The sequence below is a fragment of the Archocentrus centrarchus genome, chromosome 7 (assembly GCF_007364275.1).
Source record: "Archocentrus centrarchus isolate MPI-CPG fArcCen1 chromosome 7, fArcCen1, whole genome shotgun sequence".
NCBI classification, from domain to species: domain Eukaryota; kingdom Metazoa; phylum Chordata; class Actinopteri; order Cichliformes; family Cichlidae; genus Archocentrus; species Archocentrus centrarchus.
The window spans coordinates 12,542,915-12,565,629 of record NC_044352.1 but is presented as its reverse complement, the minus strand read 5'-3'; the positions used below and the strand labels follow the sequence as shown (position 1 = coordinate 12,565,629).

At 40.7% G+C, this 22,715-nt stretch overlaps 1 protein-coding gene across 1 annotated transcript; it reads left to right on the top strand.

The window, feature by feature from the left end:
- The first annotated feature begins 1,807 nt into the window (after positions 1-1,807).
- rbm38 (RNA binding motif protein 38) lies at positions 1,808-21,417 on the top strand. Its single transcript, XM_030734821.1, has 4 exons — positions 1,808-2,351; positions 3,855-3,978; positions 6,890-6,944; positions 19,696-21,417. The coding sequence occupies exons 1-4, from the start codon at positions 2,016-2,018 to the stop codon at positions 20,045-20,047; spliced, it is 867 nt and encodes a 288-aa protein (XP_030590681.1). The 5' UTR covers positions 1,808-2,015; the 3' UTR covers positions 20,048-21,417.
- Positions 21,418-22,715: the final 1,298 nt, after the last annotated feature.

The window sequence follows — 22,715 nt, the reverse complement described above, 5'->3', positions numbered from 1 at the left end:
GATAGTCCTCTATTTAAAAAAAAAAAAAAAAGACAAGGGCTGCTTCTCATTCACGTCTGCAGCTTCGCTTTCATCTGCGGGTTGTTTCCTGAAAGTGACCCCACCGCCCTCTCACGTGTGAGCTTTTGTCATTTATCATCCCACTTTCTTCCCTCATCCTAATAATCCACCCCCACCCCCTAATGAAAGGATCTCTCTCTCTCTCTCACTCACACTCACTCTCACACACCAGGCCATCCCACTCCCACTACTACTGCTGCTGCTGCTTCTGTTACTGTACAGAAACTTTAAAATGCCCCGCCAGCCCATTCAAAGCTTTGTCACATTTACTTAATGAACTTGCTGCTGTGGGCTGACTCATTCAGCCTTTTAAAATGGCCACCTCCCACAAGGGTGAAATGCTAAGCAAGTTATTAAATTTCAGAATTTGGGTCAAATTTGACTTTGACTTTAGGTATGTGCATTAAAAATATATATATATATGTTTTTTTGTTTAAACTGCAACAAGGCTTCATGATATTCTCAAACAGCTATTTTACACAATAAAATACATTTTCACCATTTTAATAAATTCTGAATGACATTTGTTGTGTTATGGGTCAAATATGACCCAGCAGAGAATACTGACTGTTGCATGCATCACTTAAAAGCTGTGGGTATGGTGGTGTTTTTTTCCCTCTCAAGTTTTGCCTTTTTCTTAACATGAATCTATGTGGGTCAATTTGACCTTTAACACCACAAATGTCACAATAATTAATAATTTGAGTAATTTGGGCCGAGTTAAATCACGGGGCAAATTTGACCTGCTAACATTAAAGATGTGAGCAAGGATTAAGTTTCCAGGTAATATAACAGTCAGTTTATGGATTTTATTTGACCCTCTGAGGTCTAACCCCAACTCTAACCCCGTGATAATCACAGTATGTAACTTTCCTTTTTATTAAATGCTTCTTTCAAGTCTTTTCAACCTGGGAACAAAGGAAATAGTCATTCTAATGACAACCATCAAACATATTTACATTTTTTCCAAAGAAGTTTTCCGCAAAACCTCGAATGGTGATTCAGACCTCCGGTTAAAGTAAGTACGCAGTGTTTCAGGTCAGCAGCAGGTTGGAGACGCGACTGTCTCCTCAGCTACCGTTCATGAAACTTCGTGCACACGTTAATTATTTCCAGAGGGTGAATTCCAATGCCTGTTGATTATTTAACCTTTCTTATACCATGCATGTATGTTAATGACGTGTCTCACAATGAGCAAGTACTGGATGCAGTGAATTGCTTCAAAGGGCTGCTTAGCACTTCTGTGGAAAGCATTTGCAGTGGATTAGAAGCTAGGCCTATTTTAATATTTTGCATTTATATTATTTTATTTGGTGTAAATTATATGATAGCACCACTCCGGCTGCCGCACTCACAATCTTTTCCCAAGGTGCTTATAATCCCCTGCTAGTTTTATTGCTTCTAAAATCCTTAATTGCGGATGTTAAAATTTTTATTTTTTTTCTTTCTTAAAGCCACTTTTTGGAAATCCTATCTCATATAAAGCCCAAACAGATTTAGAAACTGCGGATTTCACATGCATTGCCATTCTCATCACTGTTCTTCTCACACCAACTTTCACCGAAGCTTCGAGTCAAACGCATTCTCTGGCGAGGACGCGGCTCAGTATTTCCTGGAGACATTTGGTCCCCTTTGCTCTACACTACAGAAGATATCAAATTATCCGACTGTTCCGTTTCATTATTTCAGTGACCAAGTGGGGGGTTTCCTGTGTGTGCGTGCAGTAGGGGGTAGGGTGGAGCAGCAGGAGGGATACGCCGATAGGAAAAGACGCACCGCTCGTCTATTGGACCAGAAGCAGAGTGGGCGCACGTAAGCGCCCGTCCAAGCCTGGAGACTTTGCTGGGTCTTATTCCAGGGACAGGAGACAAGAGGGTCCAAGACACCTGTCAGGAGAACTACACATCCAGAAGCTGTATATGTGAGGCAACCGGAGGCTGCATGTCAAGCCATGGATGCGCTGTTATCGTTATTATAGGCTGTCGGTGATCACAGAGCGTAAAGTTTTCCGCTACTGTCTTGTTTTCTTTCCTTTGTGTTGCGTTTTTTTCCCTTCATTTTCAAGCCGCATGAGTTCACCGCTGTTTTTAGGTCAGCTGGTCGGGGTTCCATTAGAAATAATGCACCCCACCATGGAAAAAGACACAACTTACACCAAGATTTTTGTCGGTGGGCTTCCCTATCACACCAACGACGCTTCACTTCGGAAATATTTCGAGACTTTCGGGGATATCGACGAGGCGGTGGTGATCACGGACAAACAGACGGGAAAATCCAGAGGATACGGCTTTGTGAGTCCACCTAAGTTCATCTGTTTTTCTGCTAGAATCAGAGAGGAGCTGAACACAAGTAGAGTAAAAAACGAGTGTTTAATTAAGGTTTTATCAGCAGCTCCCACTCTAATTAAATGGGGGGAGTTTAAAACACAGTAGACCACGTCTGTTGCAGCCGGTAATCAGTTTAAAGTGACTTTATCTTAATTTGTTAATTGTATTTTTTTTTTCAACCAGACCCTCCAGTAGGATTATTTTTCTCGGCCTTGCACGCTGCACACACTGCCACTTTGTTCAAGCAGCAGCCATGTGCAGTGTGTCTGGTGGTGGCAGTCACATGCTTGAAGCATGAGAAGCAGGTTATTTCTTATAAGTGTGTCATCAATTGTCTCTATTCTCCCGAAATACAAATGAACGCTCGGATAGACACAATACAAGGACACACTGTGCAGGCACATAGACAGAGATACACTTGAGTTGGTAATAAGCTGCTGCAGCTGTGGACAGATGTCTCTTTCTGTCGTGTGTGTGTGTGTGTGTGTGTGGGGTGAGGAGGTGGGGGTCCATGGACTGGGAGGTGTGACATGTCAGTTGGCTCTGCAAGATAAGGCTGCAGCAGTTTCATGTTGACTTCCTCCCTAACAGCCCTTCCCCCCTCTGCCAGGATGGGTTTGGTTGTTTGTCTGAGAGACTGTGAGTTAATGTGTATTGAACTTCAAATTATCTCTGCCTCCTGCATAGCCAATGAGCTGATCAGCTGAAGCAGCCATGTGTTATTTTCTCCCCTGTTTTGAGGACAGCGTGCTCATTTCATCCTTGACTTCCCTTTAGAGGTCTTAATTCTTGAACCACAGTGATCTCAAACCATCCACTGCTTTATGTTTGCATAAAGCTCAGTCTGATGCTGTGAAATGAAAGCAAGCATAACTGTTTTACTTTCACTGTCCCACTTACTGGAGGTGAAGCCCACAGCTGTGGTCCTGCACTGTCAGTGTGGCTGCACGCTGAGTGAGTGTGTGTGTGTGTGTGTGTGTGTGTGTGTGTGTGTGTGTGTGTGTGTGTGTGTGTGTGTGTGTGTGTGTGTGTGTGTGTGTGTGTGTCTTAACTTGTATCACCCCTTCCAACTTTTTTCTGCCCACTCCTCAACTCACTCCCTCAAGGTAAATTCTAGTATTTCATCCTTGGCAGCCCAGGGTGAAAAAAAAAAAAAAAAAAAAAAATCAGCCTCCCACATTTCAGCCCACACCACTGCTAACACACAGCTGAAGCTCCACTGGCAGCATTAAAACACGCTCATTTCTCCTTCCATGTAATGGAGTCAGTGTCCTCTCCTGTATTTGCAAAAAAGATTAAGGAGTCGAGGACAGACTCTTCCTCACGATCACCCCTCTGTGTTGGTTCAACTTAGCAGTCATGCTGGCATCCAAACTGTAGAGAGAAGCTTTTCACACAATGCAGTTATGTAGTTTTAAGAGATTGCAAGAACGACATTAATGTGCAATGCTGTGACACTGTCAACAGGTGACCATGGTGGACAGGGGGGCAGCAGAGCGAGCGTGCAAAGATGCAAACCCCATCATCGACGGCAGGAAGGCCAACGTGAACCTGGCATACCTGGGAGCAAAACCTCGCAGCTCACAGTCAAGTGAGTGTGTTTGATCGTTATTCTCTACCTATTTTTTTTTTTCAACGAATCCCCTTCGGTTCCTATCAGAGATGTAAATCTTCAAAACTGATCAGATAGTGCTTATTTTTGTTTTTTGGATGCAGAATAATAAAGATAATGGAATTTTAGCTGTCAACAAGTAGCAGGAGGTAGCCCTGAGTTTCATTTTAATCTAATCTTATATGATGTTTTAAAAAGGGGAGCTCTCAGAGAGTGGTTTTGGTGGTTTGGTGAGTGTATGGAACAGTGGTTCTCATATTGATGGATGGGAGCCACCAGTGGGGGGAGGATAACCAGCGAAAAATGTGAAGTGAAACACATTTGAATAAACATGTTTTTTAAAGCATTTTTTAATAAACAAACAAGAGCTTGCTGATGCTAGTTGGTAATGACTGATAAAAATTGTAGAGAGCGTAGCGTGAACTTTTTCTTGGCGTTTTAAGTGGGGCATGCTGCAACACCCCCCCCCCCCACACACACACACACACACACACACACACACTGATTTAGAGCAGATCAGTAAGATGTTTAAAAAAAATGCCCTGTGGAAGTCCAGTTTGAACCACTTGGATCCAGTCTGAGATTTATTTTTCAAACATTTATAGCACCATAAATTTTGTACACCATGAGTTGGTCTCCTATGTGCAGACTGAGTATATGCCACATAAGCTATATGAGGGTCAGGCAGTGCAAACCTTTTAATAGTTTATTGGTGGCCCTGATCTTTTCAAAAGAGGCAATGACTGTCACTAGGCTTATTTAAAAGCATAATTTAGTAAATTGAGGGCAATGTGGTGGTGTTGGTGAGCATGGCACCTCACAGCAAGTAGGTCCTGGGTTTGAATCTACCAGCTGGGTGGGGCCTGCATGTTCTCCCTGTGCCTACATGGGCTCTCTCTGTGTTCTCCAGCTTCCTCCCACAGTCCAAAGACACGCGTGTTAGGTTAATTGTGATTTGCCAGAGGCATGAATGTTGTCTGTCTCCCTGTGATGGCCCTGTGACAGACTCTCCGGGGTGTACCCTGCCCTGCACCTTGTGACTCTGAATTGATTATGGGGAAGAAAATGGATAGAATTTAGTGAACTGACACAGCCAGTGCCTTGCAGCGACTTTAACTTGAAAGACTTGTTTGAGATTTACGGTATAATAAGCTGCAACAAATACTTGGTCTCTTGGACATGAATTTGAAAGCAGAGACTGTTTATCAGTCGAAGCCTCGAGTGCCAGCTGAAGACAAGCAGCTGGCACTTGAGGCTTGGGTGCCAGGTGCCAGCTGAATAAATTCATTCACAAGCCACCGTTCCTTCTGTATGTTCTGTGGAGATTAAAGAACATGGACGGCATTGGAAGAATAATGTGAATATGATACATTATGAAGGTTAATATTGAACATCACATAACACCTACAGAAATTGTCTGCTTGCAGCACTGATTTGCATGAAGACCCTGGTTATGATCAAGTGTCCCAGTTAGGTGTTGGCAGATTGGGCTACTGTGGTTTTACCCCATTCTGTCACCTGGTTGTAGTTAATAACTACATTAAAATACAAATGTAATATGAAAACATAAGGGAAACTCCATAATATAACTCATAAACTGTGTCTTTTAGATTCCTTTGCTGGGAAGCTGAATCCAGCAGATTGTTAAGATGGCTGAAATGTAAAAAGCTGCAGGTAGACAATCAAAGATCCGGATACTGTTGGAATCATGTATACAGAAACATGAAGACTTATTGTGTGCTGTGCAAACACCACATTCTGAATAGGATCAGACTCATTTACAGTAAATGTACTCCTTACCAGCCTAAGGCGTTCTTATGTTCTTGAAAGACCAAATGATCTCTAACAGGTTTCAGGTCTCTACATATTTAGATTTTACTGAAAGGGATGTTAACTTAGAGCTGTCTGAAGGACAGCTCAAAAAATATAATATATGCTTAAATTTGAGGTCAGTTGGATAAATCATGGGCAACCACTGGCATGCTCAGCACCCAGCCAGCTGCTTTTTCCCACCATACATTCGCTTCTTGTGTGCCTGAGTTTATGCACATCTTTTCTGCCGCCAGGCTTTTGCAGAGATAACCACCACCGCACATGTTTTGTGCTTCCCCTTCATCATCTGGGTGCACACCAGACCTTGACAGCAGCGCTCCCTCGCTGCTTCATTTAAAGAGTGCTGGCTGAAATGCCATGGAGTGTAGGTGTGATTGACAAACAGTGGTGCCAACAACAACTGACTGTGTGTCCTTATTTCTGGGCAAGGGATGCGATGCAACTCCCCAAGCATGCAGCTGATGGGAGATGGCAGTGCTTGGTATTTTGTTATTGTGTGCGAGAGTAGCGAGAGAATAGGAGAGCGGGAGAAGGCGAAGAGCAAGAAGGGGATGGGACTGTTAAGAGCAACAAATAACAGCGTGCCTGTCTCCTCTTTGTCCTGGTGAAAAAAAGAAAATGTGCATTTAGATCTAAGTTTGAACAAAAGAGAAGGGAACGATGAAGTCATGCCAGTACAGTAAAAGGAGGAATGGGAAGGAATGAATAGCTGCAGGAATGTAAAGATAAAGTCAGAGGAGGGGCAGAGAGGAGGAGGATAAGTTTCTCCTTTCTTACTCAGCCTCAGCTGATTCCCAGTGAAGTCTGGAGGCAGCGAGGTCACAGATGTTTGTGAGCAATAGAGTGCATCATTATTTGTGTGAGTGTGTATGCTGGGGGAATAACAGTCAGTCTGTGATACTCCCATATACATGCTAACATCTGAGAGAAAAACAAACAGAGACAGAGAGGGAGAGAGCTGCTCTGTCCTTGTCAGCCCGTCTCTTCTGTTGTCTGCATAGCCAGCAGCTAAAATATCCCTCCTTACCGCTGCTTCTGTCTTTGTCTTTGTCTGCAGGTCTTTCTGTTGGAGTTCAGCAAGTCCATCCTACGTGGGCTCAGAGGCAGTATGGGTAAGACAGGGAAGAATCAATACCACCGCTTCCAACTCTTTCTCTCTTACCTGCCTCCTCCTCCTCAACACAATACATTTCACTCCTCCGTCCTTGACATTTGTGAGCACTCGCTGGCTTTCTGCACTTGGGTCTTGGTAGACGCTACCACTCTGCAGCGCCTCAAGAATATATTCAACCCTGTGCCTGTTTCTATATTGGTACACTGGATTTTGATGTCTTCTGTTGTCTCCCTCTCTCTTTCTGGTCCATTAAATCCATGAGAAGCTCAGTTCTGAATTTCACTCATGCATGAGTTGGGCTTCACTGAGGCAACAAGCTATTTAGTCAAACTTCCCTCCATCCCTTCTTTCCTCCCCCCCTTCCTCACACACTTTCTCACATTTGTGCACATAGAGGTTGTTGCATCACCATAGTGCCACTTATGAGTCAGCACACAGTTGTGTAATAGAAAGTGGTGGTGTTAACACCCTTAAAATCCCTGTGTGAACATGATTCCAATAGGCTGCAAGATGGATACTATGGCAGGAAACAGGAAAAACAAGAGTCGACAGACATGCAGGTGCTAACATGCTTACTTTGTCTACTACTGTTAGCGGTGTTTATGGATGGTGTACACATGACAGTTAAAAAAGGTTATTCTTGGTTATGTTGTATGCTTTTGACCCTTAATGTAGCAGAAAGGGAGGCTCCTACAAATAATATTTAGTCAGCAGAAGGAGGATATGTCGTCACCACAGATAACAATGCCGATGCCAGCTAGATAATGATGGCGGATAGATTTAATATGTGTTGTTGTTTTTGTTTGGTGTCTATTTTCATTAGCACTGTAGAAGAATTTAGTATTTTGCTTGATATTTCAAGGAAATTTGTGATAATACTGAACAACACTCTAGGTGGCATTTTCCCTGAAAGATATGACTGCTTAACACTTAACAATAACAATAACTAAAATGATTTAACCTTATCCTTCAGGAGCCTGCACGATACTGTCACATAATAAAATTTTAACCATAAAATGTTTTCTACCTCGTATGTTGCATCTTGGTTGAGCTTTGTAACCAGCTGCTTAAAGCCCAGCTTTCTCACCATTTAACCACATCAGTAATTTCCATTCACCATTTGCCTTTCCTGTTATATGGAGTGCAGCTAGTGAGCTAGTGCCATGCTAATTTTAGTCATTTGTTTACTTTTGGGTCACACATCACCAACTGCTAGCATGTCCTCACTGTGTGCCTTCATAAACTGGTTGTACTCAAGTGGTGGAAGACGTTTGTTGCTTCCACCTTTAGTGGCAACAGTTTTCTTGCATATTTTGCAAAGTATTGTAGTTTGTTGGAGGTTGTTCAAGTAGCTCCCTTTTTAGGCACTTAATTGTCATCAGAGGCTGACACACTGGTCTCACTCTCAGACATGTCTGGGTTTGTCTCGTTGTTGTGCGTCTTAGGGATTCTAAACGCAGACACTTTTTTGTCATGTAAGAATTTATATTGGAATTATCGTTGATGGTACGCTGGGGCACATCTTACGAGGCACGACAAGTTGTAGATGTTCACAATATGCAGCAGCTAGTGTGACAACCTCAATCAAACATCATTGCACGACTTGCCATGTTTGCTGTAAGACATGATTGCCCTCTCAAAATTAACACACTGCAAGTAACGCTTAATTTGTGCTACTGCAGTCGTGTCTGTAAACATTTACCTACAAAGAAGGGTTTTCAGCCACGTTGCATGGCTTGGATGATGCTGTGCTTTGGCCAAATGCTGGTTGGTTGACAAGTGGGCTGGAACAGGACAGGGAGTGACATGGAGTTCACCAGGAATGCAAGAAGTGCAAAAAGAAGATTAAAAAATATATATATATATAAAGCATAAAAGTACACACAGCTGCTGCAGTGGATAGTCTTCATTGTTTTCAATGCTCAGTTTTACCTCAACTCTTTGCATGTTATAACTTTGCTCTTTTCCATTGAGCAAGAGTAGCCTTCAAACCAGTTGTACCACAAATTTTTGACAGTGCCCCCATTTGACCACAGACGCTCGGAGCAGGTAGACGGGCCGAAGCGTAATAGTGGAAATTTGCTAACGAAAGTACCTGATTTGAGATCTAGGTTTATCGTAGTGATGCTTACATTAGAAAATTAGCTCTAATGATCTGAAGCTTTTTAGCCCTGCCCTTATTCAGAAGTGTTATTTCTTGCACTAAAAGATTTTCTGCAAATTCAGTGAAGAACTGAATGGAGACAGAGGTATTATGGATGTGCTGGTGGTTTCTTAGGAAGACTCTAACCTTTCTGGGAAAATTATAATTCATGGGTGACGACTGTTCTCATTCACTGTCCCTGAGTTTCAGAGTGAACACAAAAGGAAATCTTAACAACTCAGTTCCTGAGTAAAACAAGGAGGATGACTCATATCATGGACTGTTGCAGAGAGTAGAGAGAGACACTAGAGGTCGAACCCAGCTGATGTGTTGTTGTTGATGACTGGATGGATGACTCTTCTGATAACACCTACTTAAGCTTGACTCAGATATTCGGTCTTTTGCCAGTGCTGAAATGATCTCAGGAGAGGATGTTACCAATCGTCACGGCTGTCTCCTTGATTTATTTATTTATTTTTGTGTATCTGGGTGTGCTGTTGATTTTTTGAGTTTTATTTCAGAATCAAAAAGCTGCTATTTTTGGTCTTTGGCTGTCAAAAATATGAAGTTTTAATGACGGGATCTTCTATATTTTAGAGGTATTTTAAGGAATTTACAGGATGTAGTGTTTTGGAAATGATCTCCTTGCTCTGATTTTCTGAAGGCTGACAAGTTCCAATCCTGCGGCTACAGAAAAGTCCATTAAAAACCTCAACTGTTCTGAGTGCTATTAATATTGCAGTCCTCAATTTCTGAATGAGTGATGAGGGAATTGAGGCTGACCCAGATGAGTCTATGAATGAGTGATGAGGGGTTGATAGAAAGTCTCCCAGAGTGCAGGCGGACATTTGACGCAGAGGGAGTCTTTTGTTAATCTCTGCTTGCAGGAAGAGTCACAGTTTGACACCTCAGACTGAAGCAAAACAGCAGAAAACATCACCTGGCACACCCAAAGGGCAAGCATAAACAAGAGGTGGCACTTTGATTGTTAGGGCTGAAACACCTGCAGATTTAAGCAGTGTAATGTGTGTGTGTGTGTTTTGAAGGCAGCTGTTTGAATTGCTGAGAAGCTATTGGGACTTTTGAGAAGAAAATAACTGACAGATATGAGCTGAAGCAGGAGCGCTCTTGTGTTTTCTGTCATTATAAACTGATTATCTTGAGGATTGGGCTTTTGGCTTGTAAAATCTCTTTATTTCAGTATGTCACCTTGAATCTGGGAGACTATTAGATTTTTCAGTTTTCACATTTTATGGATAAAGCAATTCAGTAAAATTGATAAAATCATGAGGAATGTCATTTGTTAGTTGCAGCCCTATAAAGAACGGCACAGCAACTTAGGATTCATTTAGACTGTTATTTTTTTTATGAGCCATAAAACTTAGAAAGCTCTTATTTTTCTTTATTTTTTGCAGATAAATATGTAGCAAAAGCTAAGAGTCATATAGTTTAGCTTAACACAGAGATTGGGAACAAAAACCATGTTTGTCTTTTAACCAAATCCACCACCAAGCAATTCTAAACCTCACTATTTATCAAGGTATATTTTTTATATCTGTTTGTTATATCTCGTAAATGCTGCAGTGTAAAATACAATAATAGGTACAGTCATGGCAAAAAAAAAAAAAAAAAAGAGAGAGAGAAGCAAACCCTCTGTTTGTCATACACATCAGGACATAAGAAGCATTGTGTGAATCATACCTCCACCACCATGTGGTGGAAAATCTGAGTATTATTTTGATATTTTGACCAAAACACACTTTTGTCCAAAACACAAATCACTATATAAGACGTGATACAGAAAACAAAAGCAAATTGCCGCATTCAAGAAACTGAAACTAGCCAAGTTTTTGTCACATAGCTGACATAAATGACTAATTTCTGACTAATATTGTTAGTTAGGTTTAGGATATCTCAGCCTGTGTAGCTTTGGTTTCAACCACCCGTTTTTAAAAATCTCTTTGAGTGCAACGACTTTGTGCATGTCCGTGCTGAAAAAAAGTGAAACAAATAGATCAGTTTTAGCACTACCCCCTGTTTTTCTTTTCCAACACCACGTACTTTGAAGCCATCTTACCATCAGTTAGTAATGTGTCTTGTAAACAAAGTCGAGTTTCATTGTTCAGGGATGTTTTTAGGGAAAATCTGTTGCAAAAGAAGAAGAAGCGATACCAGCGTCTGCCACAGCGTTAACCTCAGGAGATCTCGGTGCAGCACAGCTGCAAGTTACTGGCTGACTTGGTTGTTCTCAACAGGAAACTGTCTATTTTGAATTACTACTATCATTGCTAACATTGATTTTTTTTTTGTCTCTCTCGAGCAGAGAACAAATCAAATCTGCTATTTGAGGGCATTCTGATGAATGCTACTGTTCTGTACCACACCACACTGAAACAAGCCGACAGAAGGAGACTTGAGCTAATATTGACTCTTTAAACAAATGTGAGAGAATTTATTTAATCTGCAGTGCAGATTTGACACAAATTATATGTTTAAACTAGGGATAAATAAACCTTACAGCCTGTGTAATGTCTAGATTTTTCACTTTCTTACGTGCAAAGGGCACATCTGTCCCAGCTCAGATCTCTCTGCTCCGAGGCTCGATGTGTCTGTGACATGATCAGTATGACTGCAGTCAGTTTCAAACATTTCTTGGCAGCATGAAGGACTTTTATTTTAGGATCAACTAAAAGAAATAGTCCAAGGTTTAACCAGGGTCATGCTGTTGAGAAAGAACAGCAGCTTTTCCAGCCTTTAATCATAAGATAGCTGGGCGTTCATCATTCTTCAGTTTAACTCAAGGTGTCTTTTCTCTCTGATTATCCATCTGAAACACATTTTCCCTAATTCATGATTGTCATATTTAATTATTGAACTGATTGGGAACTTGTGTGTGTCTGTAAGATATGACTTTTTTTTTACAGTTTCTTTTTTTATTCTGCATTTTTGTGGACAAGCACATTTCTATATGTGTTTGTTCATATATGTTAGTTACACCCGTTCAACTAGTTGTTAAGACAAAAATCTAATTAACCAATCACAGCAACTCGGTGCATTTAGGCATGTAGATATGGTATAGACAACCTCCTGAAGTTCAAACAGAGCTTATGAATGAGAAAGAAAGGTGATTTTGAATGTAGCGTGGTTGTTGGTAAAAGATGGGCTGGTCTGAGTATTTCAGAAACTGATGATCTACTGAGATTGTTCCACACAACCATGTCTGGGGTTTATAGAGAATAGTCCAAAAAAGAGAAAATATCCAGTGAGCAGCAGTTCTCTGGGTGAAAATGTCTTGTTGGTTAAAGAGGTCAGAGGAGAATGGCCAGACTGCTTTGAGCTGACAGGAAGGCAGCAGTATCACAAATAAACACTCCATGCTCTAAGATTTGCATCATGGATGTGCAACCAACAAAACTGCAGCAACTGTGTGATGCTATTATGTCAATATGGACCAGAATCTCTGAGGAAGGTTACCAGCAATTTGATGAATCTATGCCACAGATAATTAAGGCAGTTCTGAAGGCAAAAGGTGTTACCTAGTAAAGAGTGTAAGTACTTTAGTTATAATTCTGATTAAAAAAAAAACATCTGAAACCTGTAATTTTATCATTGTTGAAGACATATCAGGCTGATCCCTGCTATATGGATTGATACCACAAATTTCATAAGATGTGTTTTTTTTTTTCATACTGAGCTTTCATTAGAATTTTAACAAAAAAATGTGTTCAATTATTATTACCTATTCATCAAAAATGGAATCAGTGAGACAAGGAGGCTTCAGTGAAAAGAAATGATGCGTGTTCTTTTAAGCACTTTAGAAAGAAAGGCATAATATTCTCATAGTTATACTGTATATAAACTTTGAATGCATATTTTCTCATGCCTGTCAGGTAAATATGAAGCAAAAACAGGCTTGTAGTTTAGCTCAGATGGTTTCCCCCTCTTCTCGGTGTGTCTGTAAAGCTAACCAGCTGCTGACCATCATTTCATATCTAAGCGACAGATATGGGAGTCTTCTCATCTAACTCAGAGCGAGAAAAGCAAATAAACATGTTTTTTTTTTTTACAAACATCAAACTATTAAACATAAGATCTGTCTAAATATATCCTCGTGCCTTTTGCTGCCCCTATTCCCACTTCACCATCATCGCTGTGGGGCTCCCAGTGGGCTTTTTTCCTTTGTCTGCTCACACAAACTCACACAGTAAACAGCAAATATCAAAGATAAACTCAAACAAAGCGCAGTTCTGTGTCTGCTGCTTTGGCATATTTGCTTTAAGTTTTAAGAGGACAGAGGACGGGCTGATGCCAAATGTGGCTTTGAGGTACAGCTGAGTTGGAGTGGAGGGGGTGGGGGAGGCATGTTCTCATATGAGGGAGGAGGGAGGCATCTGTCGCCCATGGCTGCCTGCTGTCTGCCTTCAGCACCCAGAAGCTGCTGCAACGTCGATGTGGTTGCTTGGCAGAAATGAGATTCTTTTTTTTTTCTTCTCCCCCCCCGCCCATTCTGCTGTTTAATTTTTTTTAAGTGAAAATAAAGGAGGGGAAGGAGATGGATGTGCGGTGAGCCTGTTTAAGGTGGAGGCGGGGGGGGGGGAGCTTCCTGTTGAAGCAGTGGAACAGAGCGGTGGAGGATGGGAGGAGGGGGGGGGCCATAGACTTGCAGCACACCTGTGGGTGGGTGAAGTTGTGGCTGGGTTCAGTGAAGCTTTGTGTGATGTGCATTTATTTATTATAAAACGCTCCTCAACAAAATATCAGGAAATCAATGAACGGCCTCAGCGGGCGCCGACGTGTCGACTTGTTCAATACGTTCACATCCGTAACTCTTCTCTCTTTCTCAAACCCCCCCCCCCCCCCCCCCCCATTCTTCATCTCTTACCTCCTTGCCTGTCTTTCTCCCCCTTTAAATAATCCTTTCTCTTTCCTCTCAGTCTGCAGTCATCACTCTTTCTCTGACGGGCAGGTTTAGGTAGACGGTAAACCCTCAGGTGGATATTTTTCTTACCCAGGGACCCAATTAGGAGCGACACTTCTGTTGGATGAAAAGCCTCATTCAACAAAAAATGTAAAGAGATCATGTTGGAAGCTTTTCAGAGCGCACAGAGCACAGTCGTCTGTTAAAAGATGACATATTTTGATCTGTGATTGCATCTTTTTCCACTTCTTCAGCGTCGGGTTTTGTTTTTTCTGTTTGTTTTTTTTTAAATTTCTGATGTGCATTTAAACACTAAAGTCAGCTTCCCTTCTTACGACTCCCACTGGTGCCATGGATGCTGACAAATAAAGTGCATAAAATATAGATTGAGGCCAGTTTTTAATGAGCAGTGACTTTGCATTTCAGGCTAAATCAACACTTCTGTGTCTATCATGTTCCTGCAGGCGCCTTACAGCAAAGACCTGTCAAGCTGCCAGAAATGTGACAAGAAAAAGGCATGTTTCTTGTTTGCACGATGTAAAGTAATCCTATGACTGCTCAGAGCTGCAGCTGCCACCATCAGACAATTCATTGATTAGCCATCTACTGATATTGATTCATCATGAATCACTTCCACTTAGCTGTGAGGATTTGCTGCTTTTCTCTAGTTTATGTAATGGTAATCTCAATGCACAAACAACTTAAAACAAGCTGTTTTGAAGACTTTAGAGTAGCTGTAAGAAAACTGTAATGGGTGTTGCATTGACCAAAAAGGTTAATCTAGGAAATGAAGGAAAAGGATTTTTAGCTTAAACATTAATCAGAACAGAAACAGCAGAAAAACAGAAAACACTGATCTCAGTGAAGTTTTTTTCCCCTTTATGTTTGTGACGCATTTTACAGCTCCAGCTGCTTCGAACAGCAATTTAAAATAAAATATACTTACAGTCCTCTTCATTAGGTATACCTGTTTAACTGCTCATTTAAGCAAATATCTAATCAGCAAATCACATGGCAGCAACTCAGTGCATTTACACACATAGACATGGTCAAGACAAGTGGCTCATGTTCAAACCAAGCATCTGAATGGGAAGAAAGATGATTTAAGTGACTTTCAACATTGTTATTTGACAGCAGGGTCAGAATTTGGTATAAACAACATGAAAGCATGGATCCACCCTGCCTTGTGTCAATGGTTCAGGCAAGTGCTGGTGGTGTAATAGTGTGGGGGATATTTTCTTGGCACACTTTGGGCCTCTTAGTACCAGTTGAACATTGTTTAAATGCCACAACCTACCTGAGTATTGGTGCTGACCAGCCCTTTATGACCACCTTGTACTCAAATGGCTTCCACGGACACCAGATCTCAATGCAACAGAGCCCCTTTGGGAAGCAGTGGAACAGGAGATTCACATCAAGCACGTGCAGCTGAAAAATCTGCAGCAGCTGTGTGATGCTATCACATCAATATGGACCAAAATCTGTGAGGAAAGTTTCCAGCACCTTGTTGTATCTGTGCCATGAAGAATTAAGGTAGTTTTGAAGGCAAAAGGGAGTCTAACCCAGTATTAGCAAGGTGTACCTAATAAAGTGTGTCTCCACAGTTTGTTTTATCTGTGTTTCAACATTAGCAAGCAGCCATGAATGGTCTATACTCTCAGTTCCCTCATTTATCAACATGATACCTGTCAATCACTTTCAGTTTATGCTCCTGTTTTTGCAAACACCCACAATACTCGCTTTTATCACCTACATGCAAACATCTATGTGTGCTGGCCTGAGCCAACAAGTATGGAGACTGCAAATCACTGAACAGGCAGCAGTTACATTCATAGCAAGTTTTCTAAATGTTACACAGAGAATCAGCAAAATGCATTAACTGAGCATAAAGTCATCATTTATTTATTAAGTAAGTAAAAGTTATACATATATACATGTATATATGTATAACTTTTACTTATACATATATACATGTGTACTTGGATATATGTACTTGCAGTTAAATAGATGATTAAAATATGTGGTAACGGTGCAGTGCACTTGTTAATTAATTTGAACAAGTGAAGCTATATCAGCTTTACAAACCTCACAAATGGAGACTTATTAATGTGAAAAATGTCAAGAATACATTGGATGTCTGTTTGAAGTAAAGTTTAAATGTCATTTTGACAGTTCTGAACATTTTCTTTGCTTTATGGATGAATTTGATTTCCTTTGAAAGAAGGATGTAATTTGAAGGCAAAAAAAAAAAGATGATGTAACATCCTTTGAAATCAAATGCAAGTGTTGACCTGAAAGCACCTTATTTTCTTGATGATTATCTTTTATGTCATTAGAAAGTTGGCAAATAGATTCAAATGAAGGATTTTTACCTGAAAAAAGTGAGCAGTTAAAGTAGATAAACCCAGGTCCAGAATAGGATATTTTAAATATTTGTTTAATGTGCAACAAGTGAATGTGAGATGGAAATGAGATAGATTTTATTACACTGACATATGCAGGCTTAAAATTCAAGCATGAGATATGTTAAAGTCAGTAGACGTATCAGCTATTTGGCATTTTCTTCTTGGTATCAACCTTATTTGAATGAATCAGATTTAAATGTCTTTCTTGCCTGCTGACATGTGAGCTGAGTGTCCAGCGCTGATGTTGGCCTTTCTATCACTCACCCTCCCTCAAGCCGTGTGTGTGTGTGTGTGTGTGTGTGTGTGTGTGTGTGTGTGTGTGTGTTTATTGACAGAGGACGGAGGGTCATGCGTGTGCATCTCCATGAGTGTGTGTTTGTCTCTTTCACTGACTCACCCTCCTCACATCTCTCATCTGTACTATTAAAAGCAAGGCTGTCCTAAGGCGTGAGGGATATGATGGCTGATCTTTCACCTCTCAGCATGTCTCACTCCTCGTCTAAGGAGTCCCGACCTTGAACCTCAACAAAAGAAAACCTTTAGGGATGTTTTGGTTTTTATTCTCTTTAATCGGTACATCCTCTCTCTTTCATCCCGCTGCCTGGTTTTGAGAAAGGACAGCGAGGGGCAGTGTAGCTGATGAAGATGGTTGTGAGGGAGTGAACCCAGAGAGGGGAGGGAGAGCGGAGTCGGTGGAGGTTATTCTGCTCTCATGGGTCTGTTAGTAAGTGCACACCCATGCAGCTGTGCCAATTAGTCCTGCCATGCTTGAACCCCCACTCACCACACACACACACACACACACACACACACACTCTTCTAAGCTGCTTAACTAACTACACACAACCTGTTAAGTGTGTGCACGTATTATGTTTGTTTCCTGCACGTTTGCTTCTTCGGGATGTGGTGAATTCGACTGTGTGATTCAATGTGTATGCTGCAATTTAGAGTTTGCATGCCTGTCTACATACCCTGTGTGTGTGTGTGTGTGTGTGTGTTTATATATATATATATATATATATATATATATATATATATATATATATATATATATATCATATTGACAGTGATGCAATGATGTCAGGCATGGGGAGGAGAGAGGCGAGGCGCAGCTCCCACTTGTACGATGCCACTGTCACATTGGATCAGTCAGGCCGGTGCAGGCAGCGGCATACAGCCGTGGGAATGACACTGCACTTCTGCTCTGGGAGATACGAGTGGGGTCGAGGAGGCAGGACGTTAGTAGCTCCAGCTTCATTTTGACTTTATATGTTATCGATATTATCTTTGTCGTGCTTTCTGAGCCAGAACGTTAGACGTTTTTGGCCCTTCCTTCTTTTCATTGATTAAAGTTTGCAAAAGTTAACAAATCAGAATTTTTCTAAGATTTAAATCAAAATTTCATGATGGTTAATAAATAATAACTTCATTTTTGTTTCTAATTTAGTAATGAGTGTTTAATATTATAGAAGAACCTTTAAAATGAATGGTTTTTAAGGAGCCTTAAAGAAGCAACTGAGTAAATGAGTCTCACTTTTGTAGTTTATACTTGTAACCAAATTAAGCACACTTGGTAAGAAAATATTCTGCATTTTTGTGGCTCTGACAAATCAGAGGACACAGTAAGTTTAAATAAGTTAAAAAGAAGAGTTCTGTTTTTATTGAACAAATTTAAAATGAATATATAGGCATTGTATTTATACTGGCAGCTATCCTGCACATTCTGGTCTGTGTCTGTGTGTTGTGTATACAGCACAGTGGCTGTGTACATGCCTGGGCTCAGTGTTTGTTGTGTAATCACACCTGAGCCCTGCTCTCTGTGTTTAGGGGTAAGCAGTAGCAGCAGCAGGCCGCCTCTCACTGCTCCAATCACCTGCTCAGACTCAGTGACAAGGTTACTGTCAGGTTAATGGCTTTGACTGCGGGCTGTAGTGTTAAACACTGTCATGTTCTGTTGTTTTTACTTAAGCAGCGTAGCATAACCTAGTTCCTTTGATATGATTGCTGTTGCTTTTGCCAGATGTAACTGAGGATGTTCAGGTTAAGTGGGCAGCCTCAGGCAAGGGCATGATTGAATACAAGAGGACAGTGGAGTGCATTTTTTCCCTCTCATTATTGTTGTGGCTCCAAGTACTGACAATCTCACACAATGCATCTGTTGTGGCAGCGTGTGTGTGTGTGTGTGTGTGTGTGTGTGTGTGTGTGTGTGTGTGTGTGTGTGTGTGTGTGTGTGTGTGTGTGTGTGTGTGTGTGTGTGTGTACAGGTGTCAAATCCAGAAATCACGTTTTGGAAACAAAACAGATTTTTCACTTCAGAACCATAAGATGATCGTGATAAGATCCGTTTATTACACTTTAGTGTTTCTTACCTAAATGTTTAATTTGGATCAAAGCGTCTTTTTTTTTTTAACCTTTTTCAGGCAGTGTGCTAATTAAACTTAAACACAAGGGAGGAGATCTATTTTAAGGGAGCAGAACTGATAATTGGTCTTAAAGGAGGAGGAGAATGCTTTTGTAGGACTCAGTATTTGGGGTACACAGAAAAGGAGCAGTCACTAAAGAAACTGTGATCGTAGAGCATCTCATATTATCGTCGCTGTTTAAATCAGAACTCTCAGAGATATACAGAGTGGCAGCTCTGCACACACACATTTTTCTGACATTGCCAGTGGTTATTCAGACAGATATGGATGTTGTCAGGTCTCTGTGTGTAATTTTTACAGCACTTTGTAAGCCTCAAGAGGAAATTTAGTTTCATCTCTTTCTAAACCATTCATTCCATACATAACATATACTGACCTATGTGGGGGGTTTGTTGTTATTTTTCCCTATTCTTTTTGTTTCCATTTATGCAAAACCCATAGAAAAATTACAGCAAAGGCCAAGAAATTATACAGTTTTCGTTTAAATTATATAGTGGATCTCTGTTAAAATCATGTGCAATTCATGGAATAGACATCTTAAAAAATATAGAATAAATAAGACTTAAAGCCAAGAGCAAAGCTACATGTTTTGACAGTTGATATGGGGTGTTTGTGCTCATACTCTGTGTTTGGTTTTCACCAAACGTGATGCTGCGAAATATGACCAAACATCTCCAATTTGGTCTCATATGTCCAAAGGGCATTTGTGATTTGTTCAGGTTTAATTTTGCAAACCTAAGCTGTGATCTGCTTTGTTATAGAGCAACAATAATTAGTCAATTAATCACTGTTTTATAAACTAGACAATGAATTTGCTTAATAGAAATTGCTAACTGAAATTTGTTTCTGTGTCTCTCCAGGCTTGCTCAGCAGTATGTCTACCCCCAGACATTCCTCCAGCCCAGCCTGCTGCTGCATTCTCACCTCAGCCCCACAGCAGCAGCGCTCAACTCCCCTTACCTGGACTACAGCTCCGCCTACACTCCCTATGCCTCCACAGGACTGGAGCAGTACCCCTACACCCCATCACCGTCACCCTCTGCTGGCTACCTCAGCTACAGCTTCTCCCCCAGCACGCCAGCACCCGCCATAACAGCATCGCCGACCCCTCCGTCTGCCATCCATCCTCCTCTAGCTGCACTCACTGCTGTGTCTGCCGCACCGCAGGCCTTCCTCCACTACCCTCTGCACCAGCCGGATCGCATGCAGTGAGCGACTGAGCAGGGCTGCAGCTGCTGACCTGATGAGTCAAAACAGCGTGACTGTTGACCTGTGACATCATCAGGATGAGACTGGAAGTGGAAGAGGGTGTGATATAATCAAAAGGGCTTTTCAAGAGCACTCTAGTTCCTGTTTTTTTTTTGTTTGTTTTTTTATTACTGTTGTAATAGTTAAAGAAAATGTTCTATTACTATTGTCATCAGCATACACTCTGAATGTTTTTCATCAGTGGCAGCAGTCAGAGACTGAAATTAGACGACTGGTAATCTTATGGATGTTTCTTTTACCGCTGAGTTTGGAGGCAGTGTGACCGTCGGGTAGACACCAAGAAAATATGTTTGACATGATGCTGTGGCTGCAGTTTCTCCAAAGGTACTGAGCTGAATGCTGGGCTCTAGCCAAGCTGGGAGTCAGTTCCTCCTTCAGAAACACAGCTCCAATTACCTCCTCTTCAAGGTTAACTTTCTGTCTATGGCCTTAGAGATCTGTCTCTGTACTTAGTTCAATTTGTCATTTTTATTAGTCTCTCATGTGAAACAAGCAAAAATGTTTATTGTACTCTCTTTTGCTCCTTTTATCCACCGCGGGCCATTTGTTACATAGCGATTATCACAGAATATGCAATAACAATGACAGAGGAGGAACGTTACTAAGGTAGACAACACTGGTATAATATTTTTGTGTATTGCTACTACTAGATTGTTGCTCTGAAATCAACTTTGTTAAGACTTCAAACATATTAGCCATCACATGAAGTTCCTGTAGCTGCTTTCTAGGCTTTCTTGACTTTTGCATCAAGATCATCTTTAGAATTGGTCTTTATTCAGTTGCTTAGTTGTCCATGCAGATCAGATAAATGTATTTGGATGTGGGTGTCCAGAAGTGTGCGTATGTGCATATTTGGTCTCTGTGAGTTTCAGTGAGTGAGAGACATACAGTATAATGCAATGCAGTATATGCTGGTGTCAGGTCTGAGCTTCTTTTCTAGCTTCTTGTACAGGTCAGAGTTGTTTGTTTTTGTTTTGTTTTTTTTCCTTGAATGCAGAATACAGACAGATTCTTTAGTCGTGATACTGCAGTTTCCTGGTGCCGCGGCACCATTTTAATAGACATAAAACAAGCCATACATCACATCTTAAACAGATATGCAAAAATAAAGCAAATATTTCTAAATGAGACGTGCTATCTTCCTGACAGTGGTCAAATCTGAGTCCTGGTGGACTGCATTTGTTCCACGAGCACCATCAGCAGCATAAGAAATCATAGATGAGTCACTGACATTTCGTTATGTCACTGTGCTGCTTTACACTGATGAACTGGAGTTGTGTTGAAGGTATGTAGGCAATAAATTTTACAAAATATGTTTCTTCACTTTCTTCCAATGAAAAATTATTAATCTTGGCCAGCCACTCACATACACTAGACCCTCTAAACATCACATTATATCTTGTTTGTTTAGTCTTATTTAGGCTACATTTGAGCACAAAAAGCCTGCCTTCTTCTCCAGTTTTTGGCTTTTTGTGCTAAACTAAGCTGCTGCTTCAGATTTATTGTGTAGCACTAATGTGTTTTTTTTATTAGACCACTGGCTTTCAAACTGTGGAGCACAGAGCAGACAATATAAAATAAAACTAAAATGAATTCATATGATTTGGGGGGAAGTAAACAAGAATTTGCTGATGCCATATTTATGACTTCTATTTCACTAAACTTCTTATATGTTTTTCTTTATTGGTAATGATTGATAAAAGATGAGGTGTTTTGTATCTTTTTACACTCTACTTTATGGAGTACAATCTCTATTCATAACTGTAGAAAAGGTAGCATCTCTGTCCCAACTGTTATGAAACTTTATAAAAAAATATGGTGATACTATAATTTTATCACCACCACCATCAAGGAGGTTATTTAACTGGTATGTTTACTCTGATTTTTCTAAATGTTTGCATTTAGAAAAAATTTGCATTTTTAAAATTTGCATTAAATTTTACCAGAGGTGGGTCTTGTCCGAATTTAGAAGGACTTCTTCACATGTGAAGTCGATCTAGAGGTGAATCCAGGATCGGGGAATTTTTAGAGGGATTCTTTACCATTTCAAAAAAAGAAACATGTTCATCATATTCTCATAAATACATATCAAAGTTCAAATTTATTTTTAAATGGCAGACGCTGACTTGGTATTCTTAAAAAAAAACATTGCAACCCAGTCCTAATGCATACATCAAACATCGCTCCATCGCTCCATCGCTCCCTCCATTACAGCTGGGACGGCTCCAGAAAATGGATGGATGGATGGATAGATTTTTTTTTTTTTTAAACTAAATGCTACATCATGTCCAAATGCTTTTAGCAAACATCTGAAATGGGACATAACTTTGTGTCTTCCTTTAATGACTTCCAACAGCAGGATGTAGTATGTTGCATGTGCACAACTTCTAAAGTAAGGGTCTACTCACTGCAGTGATGAGGCTTATTAAACTATCAAATGAGCTCCTCAGATCTCTGAAAAAGGTGGAGTCTGTAAATACTATACTTTTATCAGCTGTAATGGACAAGAAAACCTTTAACCATGTTTCTTATCAAACTCAAGCAATAGTCCTGACGTGGGGTGGATCCTGTCTTACCCGAACAGCCCCTCCCTTAATCTAATGCACTATAT